Source organism: Furipterus horrens, unplaced genomic scaffold (genome assembly GCF_987537825.1).
Source record: "Furipterus horrens unplaced genomic scaffold, mFurHor1.1.pri manual_scaffold_5, whole genome shotgun sequence".
Lineage (NCBI taxonomy): Eukaryota > Metazoa > Chordata > Mammalia > Chiroptera > Furipteridae > Furipterus > Furipterus horrens.
In genome coordinates, this window is record NW_028327175.1 from 182,385,139 (window position 1) to 182,406,708 (window position 21,570).

Consider the following 21,570-nt stretch of genomic DNA (forward strand, 5'->3'; position numbering starts at 1 on the left):
TTTCACTGTATGGGATGATGCCCAACCAACTGAGCCACACTGGTCTGGGCCTTTGCTGTCATTTTGAATGAGAGAGGACAGATTTCAGAAGCTCTTTCATCAGAGGGAACACGTGATGGGTAGGATAATAAAGCCTTTTGAGTTGAAGGGGACATTAGAGAGCATCTTAATTAGTCTTAGGGCCACTGAGTAATTTACCCAAAGTTATGTTCCTCTATTGTGGCAGAACTAGGACAGACCAAAACCAAGGCACCTGAACTCCTCTCTCTGGAGGAGTTCACCTTGATACTCACATTTCACTACCCCTAATCTTTTTTAACTTGCTAAAGGTCTATGAGCCCATTTAGATACTTATATTCCTTAATTGCCCACCTTCTTTTCTTTCTCCTGCAGTAGAAAATGACAATTTTCATAATCAAGACCTTCCCAGGCAACTGGAGGACTCTATCTGGGGCCAGAAGGTGAACAGGGAACAAGATAAACTGGTTAAAAAGTGTTTGAAGAACTCTAGACTAAAGGATGCTACAGTTCTGCTCTCCCTGGGAAAAAGTGAGGTCCTATTTATATCAGGCTTCCTGCCTTGGGGGATGGAAGAGCCAAGAGAAAAGCTGACACCAGTAGGTCATGAGGATGCCACTTGTTTAGATTTCAAACATGTTCCATTCCACACCTCACCTAGGACCAGTTAGCTACTGTGTGTGCAGAACCTGTGAATTTTCCCAGTGCAGAAGTGTCACTGGATTCTTTAAAAAAAAAAAATTGTACTGATTGATTGATTTTTAGAGGGAGGGGGTGGGATGAGTAGACAGAAGGAGAAAGAGAAACATTACTTGGTTGCCTCCCATATGTGCCCCAACCAGAAATCAAACCCGCAACCTAAGCATGTGTCCTGACCGGCAACCTTTCAGTGTACAGGACGATGCTCCTACCAACTGAGCCACACCTGCCAGGGCTCCGGAGAAACTTTTTGATGTCCTCATGAAGGCAGTGTTTTACCGTGAGCTCAGAGAGAATGTGTTCTAGCAAAAGTGAGTGCAGATCTGCTTTCCCCATGTGCTTCTGGCTTCTCAGGGGACATCTCACTGGACAGCCACCCACTGGGTTGTTGCCTTCTGCATATGGTGTACACAGGGAGGCAAAGATAGGAAGAATTGTTTGCAATATTGTGAAACCCTCATTGCCAGAGTTTAAAAATGCATGTCCCAAGTTTCCTTCTTCTTAAACTGCTTTACACCGGGGTGTAAAACCCTTTAAAGACCAGGAAACACCTGAGGATGTGTGGTGGAAACATGCACTGAGCCAGGGACCTGGTTTTTAGCCCTTCTTTTTTCCTCTCCCTGTGGCTTCAGGTGCCTGTACTTTTGTTCTCCAGCCTCTACCCCTATAGACAGTCACTGGCATGCTTTGTTTATACCCCTGGCCAAGTAGACAACCTCGTAAAGCCAGACCCAGGAGGAGGAACCGACCATGTGACTTAAATTTCCACTGGCAGGCGTCCACCCGGATGTGTGCTGTGGGCAGGGTCAGCCTGAGTAGCAGCAAATACAATACTGTGGTTTTAGTTTCTTTGCTGAGCAGGGTTTTTTCCCTTCTTGAGGATAGGGACACTATCTTATTTATCTTTGTATATCCCTCATACCCAACCCGGTGCTTGACAACAAAACAGTGTCCAGTAAGTGTGTGAGTTACTTCTTTAGAATAAAGAAAGTTGAAAGCCAGTTGGCAAGGTGACTTAGGGGTTTCATCATAAACATTATGGGCCAGAGAACATGTGGGCTGAACTTCAGGTTGGCTGGTGGAGTATTTCAAAATTTAAGTATGAAATATAAAAAACCTTTTTCACCTCCATCCCCATACCCCAGTGCTGTGACTAGAATGCTGGATTGTTAACTCAGCAGGGCCTTTCTGCACCTGCCCCTGACAAAGGACAGTATGAGTCCCAGATCCAGGCAAGCTTAGTAGATCATTCGATAAGCAAAAAATGATCTAGCATCTCTAAGTTGGACTAGGTCACTTGAGCAGGTCACCCCTTAAAAGTGAAGAATTTTAGTAGCAGGGTTTTTTTTAGCTCTCTTTTGAATCATACAGTAATTAACCTTGGAGATCATGTGTTTTGAAAGAGGGTGGAATGACTAACAAGATGCTGAGCCTAATCCTAGAATACATACTGCGTTAATTATTCTAGGAACTTGCACAGAAAAGCCGTTTTTATTTAAAACTCCTGCTAATTATAGGAGAAGCATCAGCTTGTTACCAGCTGAGTTTAACACTAGAACATCAAGCGTTTCTGCTTGAATATAAAAAAAAAGTGACATAACCCTGTCTGAGGAGAACTCTGCTCTTTACCAGTCACCGCTGTGTGCTGAATTCTCTTCTCCCTTTAATAAATCATTTCCCTCCTTAAGTGTGCTGTTCTTTCTAACATTTGTTTCTTAATGGAATAAACATTGGTATAAACCATTTTGGTGAAGGGTAAGCAGATGACCAGAAAGAGGGGAATGAGAAGGAGGGGTATTTTTTCTTTTTAAAGATTTTATTTATTTATTTTTAGAGAGGGGAAGGGAGGGAGAAAGAGAGGGAGAGAAACATCTGTGTGAGAGAGAAACATGGACTGGTTGCCTCTCGCACGTGCCCCAACTGGGACCAAACCCTCAACCCAGGATGGCCCCGGAAATCGAGCCAGTGACTATTCTCTTTGCAGAAAGATGCCCAACCAACTGAAACCACACTAGTCTGGGCAAGAAACGTGGAGTATAAAATCTATATTTTAATATGCTTTTTTTTTAATTTTTATTTTTTAGGATAAGGAAACCTGTGTGGGCACCAATAATCAAAGCTACATCTGTGACACTGGACACTGCTGTGGACAGTCTCAGTGCTGCAACTACTACTATGAACTCTGGTGTAAGTCCTTGCCTGGGGCTTTCTTGCTGTCCTGGGATCCTGGTTACTGCCTGTGCTCGCTGGAAACGTGTGGACTGGTCAGCCCTTTTCTCATTCTCTTGGGGGCAGTTTTGGCAAGTAGGATTTCTAGGTTCCAGAAGTGGTACCTCTGTAGAGGAGGAGAGCTCTGATGCTCTTTGGATGTTGTGGAGAACATGGCCTGAGCCTTCTTAAGAGGCTGTGGTTACTGGGTTGGCTGCAGAACCTCCTGCTTGGGTTCTCTTCGATGCTCTCCAGTGTGTGCCAAGCAGTGACAACCACTTAGATGTTTCCATGGGCCACCCCAGACTCCCAGGCTTGCCACATTTGTGAAGAGAGGTTGCAGCAGCCAAGCTGCTGCAAGTGTAGAGCTGGGCTCTGTGATTCACTGTAAGTCCATTAAAAAAAAAAAAAAAAGAACCACAAAGTTCCAGAACTCCTCATGCAGTATCAGGGAGCTACCTCTGTTTCTGAGGGTCTCTGTCAAAGGGATCATCATTCTGTAGCTCCCTGCCTACCGAGTGTTCCTGGAGAGAGGGAGTCCCTGTGTTCTCTTCCACAACTCTCAAACTGAAGTGTCTGGTGGCTTTTCTAGTGCACCCTTCTCTGTTGCTACCGTGAGCTAAGTGCCCTGTAGAGACCATCCTTGTCTTGCCACTGGTTTGTTGAGGCCAGGACCACTTGCCCCTTCCAGAGCTGCACAAGGGTTGACAGTGCTATTGTCGCAGGGAGCGACCAGGCTTGAAGACTTCACTAACACACTTTGAGCTCTGATCTTCTTGGAACTCAGATAAGACACTGTGGGATGCTGGTTGAAGAGTGGGAGGCTGGGAGAGTCCTTAGGGCAGAGGGCCCCAGGTGGCCAGCATTGCAGTGGTTCTCACAACTGCCTGTTGAGAAAGGAGATGATAGACTATTTCCCCAGATAATTTTAAGCACCCCCTCTCTTCCTCCATTTGGAAACAAGCTTGTTTGTCAAACCATGCCCTCATCGCCACCATCAATCCCTACCCACTCCCCTCCACCTTCTTTCTGATTTCCCTGTTCCCCTCACATCGTGATATGTCAGAAAACAGCAAGAAGTGCTATTTATCTTGTATGGAAAGGAAATTAGGCTCTTGGCTGAGAAGATTCTCCCTGTAAATGCAAATGGGAGTGGGAGTGGTTCTTATAAACAGGACCTCTTTTCACCCTGGCCCTTCCCCTTGAGGACTGAGGACCTACTCCTCTGCCTTTCTCAGGAATACCAGGGGCAGTCAGGTGCAGACTTCTCCCCCCACCCCAGAACTGTTGTTGCTTTTTTATAAGAGAAGGGATGGGACTGAGGGACTTAAAGAGAACACACAGTGCCAAGCAGGTGGACAGACTCTGTTTAAATGTTTTAAAGTGCAGATAACCACAGGGTTCAAATTCTGCCCCCTATCCCTTGTTAAAACAAAAGTCAGAGCCAGGCTGCCAAAAAGCCACAGAGCTGACAGTTTGTTTTTCTGGGGCCTGGCCCAGGTGCATCAGTTGCGGAAAGCGAGTGAGTTGATGGCCCCATCTCAGATTGGCAGAGCCTCCTGGGCTGTTGGCAGCTCAGACTCAGTAGCCACCAGAATTGGGTCACCGAAGCCAGGACAGGGTAGTGGGGCGGCGGGGACAGGGAGACCCAGATGGCTGGGAGGCATCTGGGAACCAGGCATTTTACTCCAAGAACTTAAAAAAAGCCAGAGAAAGAGCTGCATGAGTGGCTAATTATCTTTCCAGTTATGGTCAGTTGGGAAAAGGGGGAGGCCAGAGAGAAAACAGAATCTGGACGAGGAGAAAAGACTCACCATCAGGGACGGAGATTGTAGAAGAAAAACTTCGCTCTCCTCTGGGCCCAGAAATGGCTTCTTGGTCAGGAGATGCCCAGGGAGTGTCCCAGCCCTCAGAGAATTCTTTCGTTTTCCTTCTTATTAGGGTCTTGACCTCTGCTTGATGTGTGTAGAGAGAGGCTGAGTGTTGAAATGAGCCCTTTCAGTTCTCATCAAAACTGCACTTTTTGTGGCCTTGAACCCTGCTCCCTCAAATTGCCTCTAAATTTTGCCTAAAATGTGAAAGTAATGGGTTATTCTCTTTGTTTCTTTACTTTGGAAGGAAAATCTCCGCCAGGAAATCCTTAGCAGAGGGCCTCCAGGGGAAAAATGCTATTTCCACCAACCTGAATTTTCCTGTGTGCTTAGGTCTCTCTCTCTCTCTCTCTCTCTTTCTCTCTCTCTCTCTCTCTCTCTCTCTCTCTCTCTCTCTCTCTCTCTCTCTCTCTCTCACACACACACACACACACAACTTTACACAGACACACAAGCACATACAGACCTTGAACTTAAGCCAGCACCCTTTCTCTCACGTCTTTTCAGCCTGCTGTGACCCAAGCCACCAGTCATTACTGGGCCTGCATCAGACAGGAAGTAAAGGTTCTGTCTTTCCAGTGCAGTGGTTGAGGCTATAAGGACCTGGTCATTATTATTATCAGCCCGCACATTTTTATGGCACTTGTACTTTTAACTCATCATTCAATCATTTATTCATTCAGCAAACCCTTATTCCACTGGTTCTTGAACTTTGGCAAGCATCTGAATTTCCTGGAGGGCTCATTAAAACACAGTTTTCTGGGCCCTACTCCCAGATTTTCTGATTCAATAGGGTGTGAGGTGGACTGGAGGATTTGTAATTCTAACAAGTTTCTACCAGATGCTCTGGCCTCTTTTGTGTAACAACCTATGGGCAGATATAATCCTTGCCATCAAGAAGGGCATCTCCTAGCAGAGAGAGGAGATAAGACAAGATGCCCCTGGAGTAATGCAAAGTAGAGAGTGGAATGTATTTGCCAGAACTGCTGTGAATGTTCAGAAGGGGAGCTTGTTTTATCTGGACAGGAATCAGGCAGGCTGCATGGAAGAGGTAGTATGTGAAGCGGGTCTTAAAAGGTAGATAGAATTTAAACACATAGAGAAGGGTAGAACAGTTTTCCAGGCTGAGGAACACCACAGGTCAAGGCCCCATGAGAAAGAATAAGAGTATGGATCACGTTGTTAACCTTTTCCCTGGGGCTTGCCTGGGAAGAAATAGGCAATAATAAAGGTGCTAATGTGCATAGAACTCTCCCAGTGCCAGGCACTAAGCAAGGTCTTCATGCACATCATCTCATTTCGCCTAGAGAAGACCCTACTAGAGATGCATCCCTGTGTCTCTGGACCAGGGCTATGCAGCTGCGTAGGAAGGTCAGCGTTCCTCACTCCAAAGCCTTCCAAGTGTTAGGGTAGAAGGGTGATAGGCCCAGGGCATGGAGGGTCACAAATATGCACATTTACTTTCCACTTAAGGATGCACTTCATGGAATAGAGAGAACAACCTAAAAGCCAAGACCTGGGGAGGAAGGGTATGGTGGAGGTGCCACACATACCCTAGGATCGGTTGGAAGTTGCTCTGTCCAGCAGAGGCTTCGTGACCACGGTGGAACAAACTTTTTACCCAGGACACTTTATTATGTCTGGGGGAAGGAAGGTGACTGCCTCTCTAGTAGAGACCAGCAGCCAAACCTTCATCCCTCATGTCTTTTATTGAGGAGGATACATACGAGAGATATAAGGCTAAAATTTATAAATTGTCTATTGTATTCAGGCTTTTGACAGTAACAGATAACATACACTAATTCGGGAATCACACTGACTGATTAGAGTCAAGGTCTATAAAACATTCAGACCAGGTGCAGGGTTCCATATACTCCCTGCTAAAGATAGCTTACACTACATTGCTGATAAGGAAAGCAGAGCAAGTTCTAAAGCACAATGAGCTTAACAAGTGCTCTTTGATCCAATTCCCATGGCAACCCTCTGAGTGGTTGACAGTTATGTTCCGCACAGTCTTATGTTGAGACTTAGAGACAAGCACGGCCAGGATGCTGGCGGCTCGTCATGCTCAGGCATGCTCAGGCCGGGTCTACAATTCCTTAAACCATGAGGAGTGGTTGCCCACAGCAGGGAGCATACTTAAGGCCAAAGAGCCTGAACCCGGACTTCCCAATTCTCATCCCAGGGCTCTTTCCACTCACCCAGCTCCATTTTCCAGGGAGGGGTCAGAGCTAAGAATTACTGCTCCTGAGATAATTTCAGGGAACTTCAATCAGGCATCCATTTTCATTGGTTTGGGCTTTAATGAGGAACAGGTGAGTGTTTCTAGACAGTGCAATTTCCCTGAGATGACATGAAACAGATTATTAGTAAATCCAGTTAATGCTGCCCAGCTTTTCACATACTAACATTTAAGAAAAAAATTTTAATTTTTCCTTAATTAAAAAAAATTTTTTTTAACTCACTGATTTTAGAGAAAAAAGGGAAAGGAGAGAGAGAAACATCAATTTGTTGTTCCATTTATTTAAGCATTCATTGATTGATTCTTGTATGTGCCCTGACCAGGAATTGAACTTGCAGTCTTGGCATATTGGGACAATGCTCTAACCAACTGAGCTACTCAGCCAGGACAATTTTTAGTTTATCTTAAGGTACCCATCATTGAGCTGCTCTTAAGGAAGGTCCACAGCGCTTGCCCCACTGAGCAAAGCAGAGAGCGGGGAGCTGGGGCCTCCTTCCCTCAGCCCTTACTGGACCCTGGTTCCCTAGTGATCTGGGCTTCAGGACAAAGACAAGCTGACCAGCAGTAAGTGGGCCTGGTTTTCTGATGAATTTAGCCAAGGATAGAACCTAAAAGCAGATTTTGGACTTGTTCCTCACTCTTGCTTTTCTATGGATTAAAAGGGAAATTTAAAGGAATCCCTTGTCATCTGTGGCCATGCCTGTAACAACAACAATAATAATAAGCTAGAGAACTTACTGTACACCAGGCATGGTCCTAGGTGTTCTGCATATATTAGCTAATTTTCCTCATAATGATCAAGTAGGTAGAGAGCATTATTCTTCCCCTTTATAGGTGAGCAAAGTCAAAAAATTACCAAAGCTAGGAAATGGTTTTGTGAGCTGGGATTTGAACCCAAGTTGTCTGCCTCTTCTGTTTCTATTTGCAGTCATGCTTACAGGAAACTGTCCAGTCTTTCAGATAAAGTTGCAAGTCCTCTAAAGTCTTCATTTCCCAAATTCAGGCTTTTCCCACAGTGACAGTAGCAGGAGCTCCTGCTGAAAGGTATAAGGAGCCCAGCGGGGGTCACCCGCCATCCTGTGAAAGGAGAGCTAATTTATGCTTTGGCTTCCTAATGAGGAATTTCCTGCCAGCTGGGGAGTAGTGTTTTCCCAAGTTTATTGTGAACTCTGAGCCACATGACTCGGTGCCTGCATTGGACTGTGATTGTTTTTAAAAACATATTTCCATTTTGCTTAGCGTGATAAATGCTTCCCAACATGGGATCATGAATTTCAAAGTTGTCATTGGGGAGTATAATCTCTGGGTAGGTCTGTGTTTGGGAAGGAAGGTGTGCTTCTGTCTTTTGCTATGTGTCTTTCATTAAGTTTTCCTTTCTGAAGCTTTTCCTTATTTGTGAAATCTAGCAAAAAGATCAAAAGTTGGCACAACTCCATAGAGACTAGTCTGGATATTTTCCCTTTTAAGATTGAGGGGACACTGCTTTGACTAGAGTGGCTCCCAGGAGGATCTGTTTTGCGAGGGTAAGACAAGAATGCCTTCTACCTTCCGTTAAGTGGGGACAGTTCATTAGGGCTCTTTTTTGGACCTTTACTAATAATACCACATCATATCACTAGACCCCTTCTGCTCCCAAGTTAGTTTTCCCCCAGTTTGGTCCACACATATAATCCTGTTGTCTCTTTTCTTCCCCCATTCCTCTTCTGACTTGCCTACTTTTTCCTTAAAAAAAAAAAAAAACAAAAAAAACCTTCTTTTTCTATTATACTTCTAGTTCAGTGGATCTCAGCCTTTTTCTGGATCAAGGATCTGCTTAGGAATCTTTTGAACCTCTTAAATCTCACTCAGAAAAGCTTACGGACTCATTGCATCAGTCAGGATAGGTTACATTATGCTGCAGTAACAAAAAAGTCAGAATCCTGGTGGACAAACAGCAGGTTTACTTCTTGCTCACGCTATAGTATGTCCATTGCAAGTTGGTTGGGAGCTTTGTTCCCACTTCATCATCCTCTGGGGCCAGACTGACCCTGAAGTCACTATCTGGAATGCTGCCAATTGCCATGGCAGAAGGAAGACCCATGGAGGGTCTCACACGTGCAAAAAATGTTTTGGCTTCCAATTCCAATTCATTAGTTAGAACCAGTCTCAAAGCCTCATCCAATCAGAAGGGGGCCAGGAAGTTCAACCTACTCATATGCCCAGAAGGGGGAAAACCCTTTCTGGGGTTTTGGCTAGCATGAAAACCAATGCATGAGATTTTTCCTGTTAAAAACATGGGTTCTTAATTTTTTAATTTTTATTTATTAATTTTATCTTCATCTGAGAATGTGCTTATTGATTTTAGAGAGAGAGGAAGGAAGGGAGAAAGAGAGTGAGAACATCGATGTGAGAGAGAAACATTGTGTCTCTGAGGCACTCCTACCAGGACTGATCCCGCAACCTAGGCATGTGCCCTGGCCGGGAATCCAACCTGAGACCTTTTGGTTTATGCGACAACACTCTAACCAACTGAGCCACACCAGCCAGGGCAAAAGCATGGTTTGTTTTTTTTTTGGTTTTTTTTTTTTAAAGCATGTTATAAAATCTGAGAAATACTGCCTTAGATCATATATATTGCTGCCTGAAAGTTAAAAGAGTTAAATGCTGATTATCTAATGGGAGAATGTACTTTCTAAGTTACCAAGTAACACAGAACTATGAAGGACTGTGAGATTATACTGGAAAAAGTAACAAATATAAGTATTATAAAAAGGGTGTTCAGCCCAGAATCTTTTTGCCCTTGAAATTCCTCTGGAGTTAGGCTCTTCATCAGAATGCACTGTGCTTATTCGTGATGCCTTCAGTGCAGTCCCACCCTAGGAGGCTGGGAGCGAACCGGATTGAACCCAGGGGCTGGAGGAGACGTTGTAGGACAGCAGCAGGCAGCCAGTTCACTCCCAGAGCTCCTTTCTGGCCTCAATACCATTCTTGAGGGCTCCTCTAACAGTGCCTGTCTGGGCTTCAGTCAGCCGGCAGCAGGAGAGAAATTTAAGTTCAGTTGAGCAAATGTCAGTAGGGCTGTGGGACAGGGACCACAGGGAGACTTCTGACTTCAACTTATGTTTATGTTCTCTGGTTAGGAATGAGGCTTTTCTGTCTGCTGATGGGAAAAAATCCACCACCCATTTCTCTCTGCCAGGCCTCTGCAGAAAGTTCCATTGAATGCTGGCATGTACCGCAAGCAATTAGGTGTTGAAAAGCTTGCCAGAGCCTGGCAGCTGTACCTCCATGCCGTCTCACCCTATAAGGGTGGCTTTGTGGGGAGATTCAGTGGGGACATCCCTGGGGGACAGAAAGAGCTGTTGCCGGAGGCCACACCCTAAATGTCACTGGGATTTTTCAGAATATTGTGTTCTGGTACAAATGTAAAAAAAAAAAAAAATCAAGGTTCTATTCATTTACAAGTGTGTCTGTGGGGAGAAGGGAGTCTTTAAGAAAAACCGGTGATGTTAATTCAATCTGGCAAGAGATACATGTGGAAATACTTAACAAATTCTAAACACAGATTTATAATTACAAAGCAGATGATAAAAAATAGATGTAGCATTTGTAATGGAAAAAAATTGAAGTTATTTAAGAATAGAGAACAAATGAACAATAATATAATGTATTCTCATTTAAAAACAACTCACCTTAAAGTTATTCCTCAGATAATTTTTTTTTAATCCCCACACAAGCATATGTGTTTATTGATTTTAGAGAGAGAAGAGGGCGGAGAGAGAGAGAGAAAGGGAAATAATGATGTGAGAGAGAAGCATGCATCGGTTGCCTCCCGTGCGCGCCCCAACCGGGATCAAACCCGAAACCCTTTGATGCACTGGACGCTGCTCCAGCCAACTGAGCCACCCGGCCAGAGCCTCAGATAAAACTTTTCTTAGTTTCAGAGAAGTACACAGTTATCTTAGAAAAATTAGGAAATATAGATAAGGAAAAATTGAGGGAGCTGGTACCAGAAAATCTGTTGTCCTGTTTTCCAGGAATAACCTCACGATTAACTTTCTGATCATTCCTCTAGATATTTATATATACGTTTTTCAGGCAAAAATTGAGATCATGTTTTATATTGTCTCATAACCTGCTTTTTTATTTAATACCAGAAACATTTATGTATATATGTTTAAAAAAATAGTATCTGTGAATGATTTTTTTAATGATTCATATCCTTACATTGTATGAATATATTCCCAGAGGAATTAAAAAAACCCATCCGGAAATATATTAATTTTTAAAATAAAAGCCAGCAAAAATAAAATTAATCACAGATATTTTGTTTTGATTTACTTTGTTTCCAGTTTTGTAATTTGAAAGAAGAAAATAATTGGGAAAAGAAAATTAAAATTTGCCATAACTCACTACTTAAGAGATAAGTCACAATTTTTGTGTTTTTTATTCCAGTTCCCCCCATCTGTATTATATATTCCAAAACAAAATTGCTCATTAATTTAAAAAATATTTAGAAGGCTCTTCTACATACATTTGAAAATTGGAGAGGGGGTCTTATATTAGGGTTCGCCCAGATACTCCAAGTACCTAACCAGGGAACCTGGGAAGCGAGAAGAAGAAATAATGCGCCTGAAGAAAGGAGGCCTGGGGGTCTTCTCCTCTGTTCTCCCACCCCTCTCAGGAGCAAGGAGGAAGAAGGGGAGGCTGCTAATGGCCCTGAGTCTAATGCGACTGCAGGTCAAAGGAGGTGTGAGTGGATTGTTTGTGTGACAGTGGGAGATGGAATTGTACCGGATTATATCAAGAGCTGAGGAAGTCATTTGCACTCCCTAGGGAAGAGATGGACCTGAGACAATTAGAATTTTCCACCTCTGAGTTTAGGGACTCTTGTATTACTGAGGCACACATGGTAGAGAAAAGCCCCAGAACTTTTTGGTGACATCAGGAGAACCTGGAAGAATTTATTAGGCAGCCCCTCTGAGGCCCGTTGCAGTTGCTAATGAGCTGAGTGGTGGGGATTTTGAGAGGCTCTTTGCTTTTGGTCAACAGCCCGGTGTCAGCAGCAGGAAGTAAGCCTGAGAGCTGTCCTTCTGGGAGAAGATGGGCACTAAGAGAAGCTAAAGCATTTTCTCAGAGATTTCTTGAGAGAAGACGAGTACACTGTCCTAAAAGGGAGAGCATATTTAACGCCCACCAAACCTAAAATATGGGAGGACCAATGGTGCTGGAGGGTTGCCTTGGCCTTTTTTCCTTTCCCCAAGGCCCCTGGAAGCTCCCCAGAGTAAGTGACCGTGACTGTCATTCTTACAATCCTGCCCTCTTTCATCCCCCGTGTCTTTCACTGTGGCCCAAACATTTGTGAAAATGAATGCAGGTTGCCCTGGCTAGGTAGCTCTGTTGCTTAGAGCATTGTCCCAGTACAGCAAAGTTGTGGATTCAATCCCTAGTCAGGATACATAAAGGAAACTGATGTTTCTCTCTCTTTTTCTCTCCCTTCCTCTCTCTCTAAAGTCAATTTAAAAGAAAGAAAGAAAGAAAGAAAATTAAATGCAGGTTCTAAATGTGAATTCACTGAGCGAGGCCTGACAGTGACAGCTTTGACTAGGCGGGCTCTGCTGGGGACCTCCCTGTTCTGAGAGCTGCCCGCCTGGCTGGTTTTCACTGTGTCCCTGCCTCTCTGTCTTGCTTCCTGGCCCCCAGGGTTCTGGCTGGTGTGGACCATCATCATCATCCTGAGCTGCTGCTGTGTCTGCCACCACCGCCGAGCCAAGCACCGCCTTCAGGCCCAGCAGCGGCAACACGAAATCAACCTGATTGCCTATCGGGAAGCCCATAATTACTCAGCGCTGCCATTTTATTTCAGTACGTACACCCAAAGCTATCCAACCCCACCCTTGGAATCCCAGGATGCACAGAATGTGCGTATCGGTGACCAAGGCTCTTATGGGCATTGGGGGGTTTTGCCTCCTTGCCCAGCACAGAGCAGGGTTTTGAAAGTATAGGAACAAGGGGGTGGTCACATTTAGCACAGAGGAACCAGTGCTGTGGATACAGCTCTCTGAAGCCCCTGGGCCATTGCAGATCTACACTGGCTGGGCTCTGACCAAGTCTCTGCTGCGTTAGCAGATTCCTTTTTTTTAGGCAGGTAGTTGGATGGTATATGGTGTGAGTGAACTGAGATTTAGAGTTCAGTGGTCTGAAAGCCTCCCATTTTGGGTACTGCCATGTGATGTGCTGAAAGAGGCAGGTGTTGGGGATGACATTGGGACTTCCTGAGAATCAGGAAACTCAGTGACTCACCGAAGAGCACTCACCTCACTTCCCTGGGCCTCCATACCCATGACCTCTCAAACAGCCAAGTGGAGGCCCAGCTGTGCAGCTCGTCCAAAGCCATTCTGCGGTGTGTTCTACAGAAAAAAGCGACCACAAAGGTGGAACTTCACATCTAGAAGAGTTAAGTGCTTAGCACAGTGCCTGGCATATAGCAAGTGCCCAGTAAATGCTAACAATTATTGTTATATAATAGTTAGTTAGACCATCAGTGCCTCAAGGCATTCAGCACAGTCAAAAGGTAACTTGCCTGGCGTGTTCTTAATATGCTTTGGATGACAGGCCCTCACCCTTCGCTGGTAACCTACCTGCTCTTGACCTGAGTCAGGATGAGGCTTGGTTTTGCTTCCCAGACCACTTCCAGCCACACTAGAGTGAGACAACATAGATAGTTAACCTCCCCAAAAAAGTGATCACAGAGCCTTGAGTTAGGGTCCCTGACCCTGAAGCTCATGGGCCGTACATGGAGGACAGTCTGACCATGAAACCTGAGGGGTACATGCCTGTGGAAACAGGCCCATTCCAGGCAGAAGTGATCTCTTCTTGGCCATCCACCACATTTGCCTAGCCCTCTGCTTTCACTCCAGACCAGACGGGCAGAAATCTTTGTCCATGAAGCAGCTTTAGGGGCTCTCCAGTTTCAAGAAGCTAGATTAGGTTCCTCCCACGGGTCTCTGCCCTGCCCACACCAAGGGCTGTAGCTGTCACTCGGTGGGTATGCTGGGGGTGGGGAGAAACATGTTTACTATCTCTGTCCTAGATCCATTGCCAGTGCAGTAATTTCTCCTCCCTACTCCCCATTTTAGGGTTTTTGCCAAACTATTTACTACCTCCTTATGAGGAAGTGGTGAACCGACCTCCAACTCCTCCCCCACCATACAGTGCCTTCCAGCTACAGCAGCAGCAGCAGCAGCAGCAGCAGCAGCAGCAGCTGTCTGCACAGTGTGGCCCTGCAGGCGGCAGCCCCCCAGGCGCCGATCCCACCAGGGCCTCCCAGGGGGTGCAGAGCAGCCCCTTGTCTGGGCCCAGCAGAAGCAGCACGAGACCCCCAAGCATCATTGCTGACCCTGAGCCCTCCCACACCGACATGCCAGCCAACCCAGCAGCCACCAAAGCCCCCGGAATGGAGCCCTGCGGCTCTGTGGCTGGCCCGGGGGAGCCGGCCCCTGAGGCCTTCCTGGACAAGGATTCCGAATGTAAGGAGGAGCTGCTGAAAGATTACAGCTGTGAGCAGGGCAACACCCTCCCCGACAGCAAGGATAAGACGCCCAGCCGACATCGCCGCTTCACCGGCGACTCCGGCATTGAGGTGTGTGTGTGCAGCCGGGGCCACCACGACGACGACCTCAAAGAGTTCAACACACTCATTGACGACGCTCTGGATGGGCCCCTGGACTTCTGCGACAGCTGCCACGTGCGGCCCCCTGGTGACGAGGAGGAAGGGCTCTGCCAGCCCTCCGAGGGGCAGGCCTGTGATCCTGGGCACGCCACCCTGCCGCGGCCACCTGCATGCCTGCTGCTGAACACCATCAATGAGCAGGACTCCCCTAACTCCCAGACCAGTGGCTCCCCCAGCTAGAGCAGGCCCTGCCTGCCTCCGAGTACTCGGCGAGACAACCAGGGCAGGGGAGAACCACGAAAGAAGCATTAAGTGACTTTCAGAGAAAGTGGTACAGCCACTTGGTTCTGGTTTTGTTTTGTTTTTTCCTTTTCTCTCCCTTGGTTCCTGCATTTTTCTACATCTCCAGGTACAGTTTGGCGTGTGGATGCCCCTCCCCCCACATAAGCACATGGTTGTGGAGGGCTGAGAAGTTGGTTCTGTGACTCATTCCTCATACCCCACCCCTGTCCCCTCTTACTCCCTTTTCAAGTCATAGCTCCCCACCTGTGGGTCAAAGAGATGTGTGCTAAGAAGCCCCCAAGGAAGGGGGCTAAGACTGTGTCCTGAGGCGACTTTGGGTGGTGGGGTGGATTTTTGCTCTGGTGTTGGTGTAAGAGAACCTTCCTTTGTCGGCCCAGGAGAGGCGGCAGGTCTCAGCCCTGACTGAAGGTGGGTGCCCGTTGCTGCCAGTGTCTGCAGAGCCGGACTCGGGCTAATCCTGTCGGGGGCGGGGGGATGAGAGCTGACAGGCAGTCGTGTAGTAGGTGGGTGAGGGTTTGTTGCGTTCCCAAATTCCAGGTGACGAGGGCGGTGCATCAGTGCATCGCCGAGGGGCCCTGCCCAGCACGTTCTGGCTGGCCGCGGACTGTTCCAGGTGTCGAGATTATACTGCCTTTTTTTTTTTTTTTTTTTTATAAAAAGAACAAAGGTGAGCTAAAAACAAGAACTTTACCAGTATGCAGGCAAGAATTCTGTTCTAGAAAAGGGAAGTCTTGTGGCTCTTTTCCCATGTTGGCCTTTGAGAGCCTGGCTGCAGTTGAACCGGAAGGAGATGTTTTATGCGCTGGCTTGGGTAGGGGATAGCGCTGGAACTTCTGTGGGTGCACAGGAGGCCCTCAACCGTGGTGGTGGATAGAGGTGCAGCTTTCTGCACCTCTGCCCATAGGTCTATGCCCACAGGTGATCAGGGCCGCCCTCCCCATCCCAAGCACGTGGTCTGCGGGCCTTTATATCTCACTGTTGTATATGAACAGAGGAGGAGGCTGTGGGTCCTGAGGAAGGGCAGCCCCACAGCCTGGCTCTCACACAGTATTTTCTGTTGATTCTGAGTAAGTTCTTTTGTTTTTGTTTTTTTTAACTGACCACTTGGAAAAACATGCCTTGGTTATCTGTGGTTTTCATGCCCTTCCCCTTCCCCCTTCCTTGTGAGTGGGAGAACTAATCATTGTAACCTTTGTAAAGAGTCTCAGTGGCCCAGGAGCAGGGTGAAGGCAGCTCTCCAGAAGGACTACAGGATCCTTATTACGTTAGTTTGGCTTCAGATAACCAGTTGAGCTTTGATAGGGATAATCTGAATCGAGAAAGCAAACAACCGAAATTAGCATTCCCTGCCCAGCCCTGTTCATATGAAGAGTTCGGTTCTTCCCCCACTCTTGAATGATGACATTCAGACTAGGCATTGATGTTATGATAAGAAAGGGAAAAAATACATATGTATACAAACATAGACAAATCCAAGGCTGTGAGATGAACGAGTGTCTGCGTTTGGAGTCCACAAAACCAAAATCCATGTTGAACAAAGTGAAGTCCGTATACAATGACTTTTTGGGTAACCTATGTGTGTCTGTTTGTTGTGTGTGAGCCCCAGCCCTGTTTTCCTGTGAACATACTTTGAATGGCAGCCATTCTGCTCTCATGATCACATGTTTGGAGCAACTATGGCCCTCTCAAGGTAATTTATTTTATGCATTTACTGTTTACTGAACAAATGTCTGACTGTGTACTTGGGTGTATTCAGCAGCATTGTCGATGGCAGTCCCCAGTGTTTGCCAGGGATACTGTCCTCGAAGTAGAGGTTTTACTCTACCCATCACTGCAATTTGCACATTGCTCCGTGGACACTCGGAGGCCTGTGTTCTGTTCCCTGTAAATGGAAATGTGCTCCGAACCTGACTGCCTCCCTCAGCTGCTCCTGGCCTTCGGTATCAGCCCCCTGGTGGGGGGGCGTTCACCACCACTTGGGACAGAAAGTGAAGGTGGAACTTCAGATAGAAGCGTAATTGGATCTTCAGGGACAAGCTTGGACTAGCTGTGGCCCAGACGGCAGCCCTGCCCAGAATTGCCAGGAGGGTTTGGCAGATACCACAGGGCTCACCTCGCTCTGCTGGGGTCCAGTGCTCACCAGCAAGCCCCCGTGCAGCGAGAGTGGGCGGGAGTGCGTCAGCAGCCCTCAGATGCCTTTCCTTCCACCATTTAAAAAAGAAAAATCCCAAGCAACTCACTGAGGGGTCTCCAAGGAGACCACGTTTTACCAAAATGAATCCTCCTTCAGTTAACTGACCATATGGATGAATTCCAACCCGCTCACAGTTCCTTCCCCAGTTAGAGTGGGGAACTGGTCTGTGTTAAGGTTCATGTAGCATCCTACCCTAAAGTCAGAAGAAGAGGATAATGGAGCCTGGGGAGCTGGGCTTGAGTGCAGCAATCACAGTCTGTCCCCTGCTCCAGGAGGCTACCGTGAGTGCAGAGAGAGATGGAAATGGAGAATTGAAGGACTTGTCAGGGGGCCAGGGAGATTTGGTGGAGCCTGGTTTTCCAGGTGAGTTGAGAAGGAAGGTCTTGGGCGAGGGTTTGGTGCTAGTCAGATTTGCAAACGCTAACACATTCCTATGTGAGGCACGTTGCCGTTTGTCAGTTATTGTGACTCTGTGTATTTTAAGCAATAAGATTCAGCTGGTCAGACCTTTCTGGGCAGTCTCGGTGATGCATTTCCTGTGCTGTGATTGTTCTGAAGACAGCGTGGCTCTAACCACTGTGAGAAGCCCAAATAAAATCAATCCCAAACATTCTGCTGCGCTTTTTTCTTGAAGCACTTCGTTCCTTTTTTCCTGTACCTCAGACTTCAGGGAGTCACATCACAAGATTCCTAACCACAGGCGCTTTTCCCTTCTCCACGCAGAGGCTGAAAGAAGTCATACAGCAGCTGAGGACAGACTCCTGGGCTGGGCAGAAACCGCAGGGCCAAGATCAAGCCAGGTGATGCTGCTGCTGAGGCCACACTTTGTGCTGAGGAATTTCCCCAAACCCTCTTTCTGGCAAAAGTATACGTCTGATGTTTCAATACTTTTGTAAAGTCCCACAAACAGGTTAAAATCAGACCTCCAAAAAGCAGAAACATGTTTTGTCAGATACCTTGAAGCTAAAACATGACAGACCACTGCACTCCAGGCTCCCGGGTCATTGAGTTCCTCCCCCAGGTGACCAAGTTCAAACGGAGACAGTACAGATGCCCTGAAGCACAAATCAGAGTAGCTTTGATGAACAAGAATTTCAAGAAATTCCCCATTCTCCAGTTTCTCGTTTTAGGGGGAAGGCAAAAACAGGGTTTCACTCAGGGAAGTGGGTTTGGCTGACTGTTGGCCTAACCTGCTGGAAACCCACTTCTGCCTGATCTACTGCAAAGGGCAGTGGGTCCCGGGAGGTGTCTGGGATATAGATTTCCAGCCTGGGGGTGAGCAACTGGCCTTACTTAAGAGAGGAGCATTATTGAGCACCTACCATATGCTAGGCATTGGAAATGCAAGTACCCCATATGCCTTAGACTTGCCTCCTCTTTAATTAAAAGAGCTAATGGTCTAGAGAAGACAGTTCTCATAGCACACAGTTTTGGTAGCACATGGGAAGTACCATGAAGCATGTGGTGCACAGGACATGGGAAGAGAATAAGCCACGTGGGGGTTCAGAACAGAGACCTCTGAACTGAGCTTGCCAGGTGAGGAAAGGTGTAAAGGGGATTCTAGGCAAACGTTCAGCCTGTAGATTATTGAGTGCCCACTGTGTGCCAGATGCTGAAAAGCACAAGGAAGTGTGATAGGTCTAAAGCGAGGGCGTGGGTGTCCTGTCTAAACCTGCGAGCAACTTAATCTTGCTGGATAATTGCTTTCTGGGGAGTGATGGGAGATAAAGCTGGAGAAGTAAGCAGGTAATAAAAATAATTTATCTTTATTGTTTTCATTTGTTGACTGTTTACACAATGCTGGGACTTGTGTAGTAAGCATCTTACCTACATTTTTAAGTTTTAGCCTCAAAACAGCCCTTTGAAGCATGTCCAGTAATTATTCCTGCTTGGTTAATGGGATTGAGGCATTCAGAGTTGACCAACCTGTCCAAGATCACACAACTAGTAAGTGGTAGATACAGAATTTGATCATTTGCCTCCAAAGCCCAGGCAGTCTACTAGTGGGTAGGACAGTTATAGTATTGATGTCAAATGAAGAACTTTTGTTTTCTTTTAAAAGGGGAGAAGGAACCAGAGAAAGGTGTACTGAGCAGGGGTGTAGCATGGTGAAAGGTGACCCAGATACTTTATATCAGACGCTCCTTTACCCCTTTTTTCCCTCCTCATAAGCCCTCAGAGGCCCCCACATCCAGATATGCTTCCTTAACAGAGCCCCTCAGTGCTGAAATGGCCTCCAGCTTCCATAGGGAGGTGTAACTTAGAAACATTGTAAAATTTTCAGGAGTTAAAGCTCTGGATCTTCTTTGTATCTTTTCCTTGCAAGAGTGTTTTGTTTTGCCTCTGAGGAGATAAAAAGAGCTTTGGGCCCCGGCTGGTGTGGCTCAGTGGATTGTGTGCCAGCCTGCGAACTGAAAGATCATTGGTTCGATTCCCAGTCAGGGCACACAGGTCCCCAGTTGGGCATAACTCACAAATCAAATGTTTCTGTCCCTCTCTCCCCACCCTAAAAATAAATCTTAAAAAGCTTTAGGCCCAGCCCTTGTGGCTTCATTGGTCGAGCATGCAGGTTTGGTCCCCGGGGACGTGTACAGAAAGCAATCACATCGATGTTTCTTGTGCTGTCTTTCTCCCTTTGGGTGGCTTATGAGGGGAGAAGAGGATTTGAAGTTGCTCCTACTGGATGTGTTACAAAACACCCTCAGTTTGGGAACCATTTGTCTCTGAGCTCTCCACACAGCCCCTGGCTAGCCTGTCCTGGCTCTGGAGGGAAGGTGAGGACAGCAGGCAGGCCATCCAGAGCTGCCAGGGTAGGCTCCTGGAGGTCTTGTCCTTCAGATGGGCCATGTGGACACATCAGCTCCTCCCGGTGGCCTTTGGGAGGATTATATAAAACCCTAAGAGAAGGACTTACTTTGTGGATCTGGATACAGGCAGTGACATGTTTCATAGGTCCATATTTGATCCTCAGCAACACTGAGGTTGGTGGTACTATTTCTCAGCTGCCCATATAAATGTGAGAAAACTGAGGTTCAGGAAGGCCAAGGAAGTTGCCCGTGGTCATTTGGTCTGTAAATGACAACACCGAACTTACCTCCACAGCCTGATTTCTTCTGTCACTCCGGTTGGTGTGGAACTTGCCTGCTCACATGCCCTTTCTGCTTCTCATCCTCACCAGAGCCTCAGATAGTGGGCAGCACAGGTGGTAAGTTACCCCACTGTAAAGATGAGAAAAGGGGTTCAAGAAGACAGCAGTGGAGCTAAGATCCAGGGGACTGGGAATCCTGAGGACAAGAACCTGGGTGTCCAGGTCCTCATTTGGTCCCCTATAGCGCTGGGTGAGTACACCTATGAGCATGACTGGAGAGAGGCCTCATCTGCTTCCGGTTTTGTGGCCACCAGAGGCTGACCAGGACAATCATGCACTCTCACCCCACCCCCCTCCACACCAAGGTTACCAGGGAAGAGGTCCTCCCTTCAGAATGAGGACACTAGGGCCACTCTTCTGAAGGACAGGGCAGCTCGTTTCTCCTAAGAGGGCCGGCTCTTAGCTCACAGGAGCTGATGATTAAATTTTCAGGCATTTTACGAGCTGCAGTAAATGATATGTACCGTATAATATAATGGTAAATAACCTATAATTCTACTGTGCAGCTCTTCCTAACTCGGTGGTCAGTGGCATCACATTGGTGGCTTGCAATCGGTCACGGTGGGAGTGTGTACAGCACGGTAATCAGCACCCAGTACATGTCAGGGCTGTTCCTGACCTCCAGTGCCAGAGCACTGGTGGTTCAATGTTTATTATCAGTCTGAGGCTCAATAGGTAACTGGGTTCTTGGCCAAGACCTCCCAGCTTATCCCAAGATCAGAGCTTCCTTCCAGATAATAAGGACATGGAGACTATCATTGGACCAAAGAGCCAAGTGATTTAGAGCATTCGATTCAGTCCTCTTGTGGGACTGCCCTTCCACTTGTTGGGTACAGTATGCAGGATAAAGAACACGAGAGGGCTCAGCCTGAACTCCAGAGATATAGGAGTAGACGGTGTCCCTTGGGGACACCATACCCATTTTAAGTCCAGGCAGGTGCTCAGAGGCACGTGGGACTTAGTACCAAGGAACAGAAGCTATGTGCTAAAAGGGGATGATAACGGTGGGCAGGAATCTTAATATCCTGGAGGAGGGCTTCACTCAGACTTGGTGGGAGGATTTAGGTCAGAGCAAAAAGGCCTTCCAGGCAGGGGAAGGGCTGTTTGGGTAGGAGTCAGAGTTCATGAGGTCGTTTTCTGAAAGGACACTTAACTTTGTACTCTCCCTGGCCAGACACCCGAGAGCCCTTCTGCATGGACATGAGACAGGCGGGCAAGCACATCTGGCTCCTCATC

The 21,570-nt window shown here is 46.9% G+C and overlaps 1 protein-coding gene across 4 annotated transcripts in view; it reads left to right on the top strand.

Moving 5' to 3' along the window:
• WBP1L (WW domain binding protein 1 like) overlaps positions 1-21,570 on the top strand; it is a 63,915-nt gene that overhangs the window by 37,216 nt on the left and 5,129 nt on the right. For 2 of the 4 annotated variants that reach the window (XM_090278519.1, XM_090278520.1), the window contains exons 2-4: positions 2,802-2,904; positions 12,721-12,882; positions 14,157-17,796. In XM_090278519.1, the coding sequence (XP_090134645.1) occupies positions 2,802-2,904; positions 12,721-12,882; positions 14,157-14,929 (1,038 nt within the window). In that variant the 3' untranslated portion in view covers positions 14,930-17,796. Of the gene's footprint in view, positions 1-2,801; positions 2,905-12,720; positions 12,883-14,156; positions 17,797-17,909; positions 18,956-20,288; positions 20,392-21,570 lie in introns of those variants that run through there. The other 2 variants (XR_016511250.1, XR_016511249.1) reach the window with 2 other exon arrangements.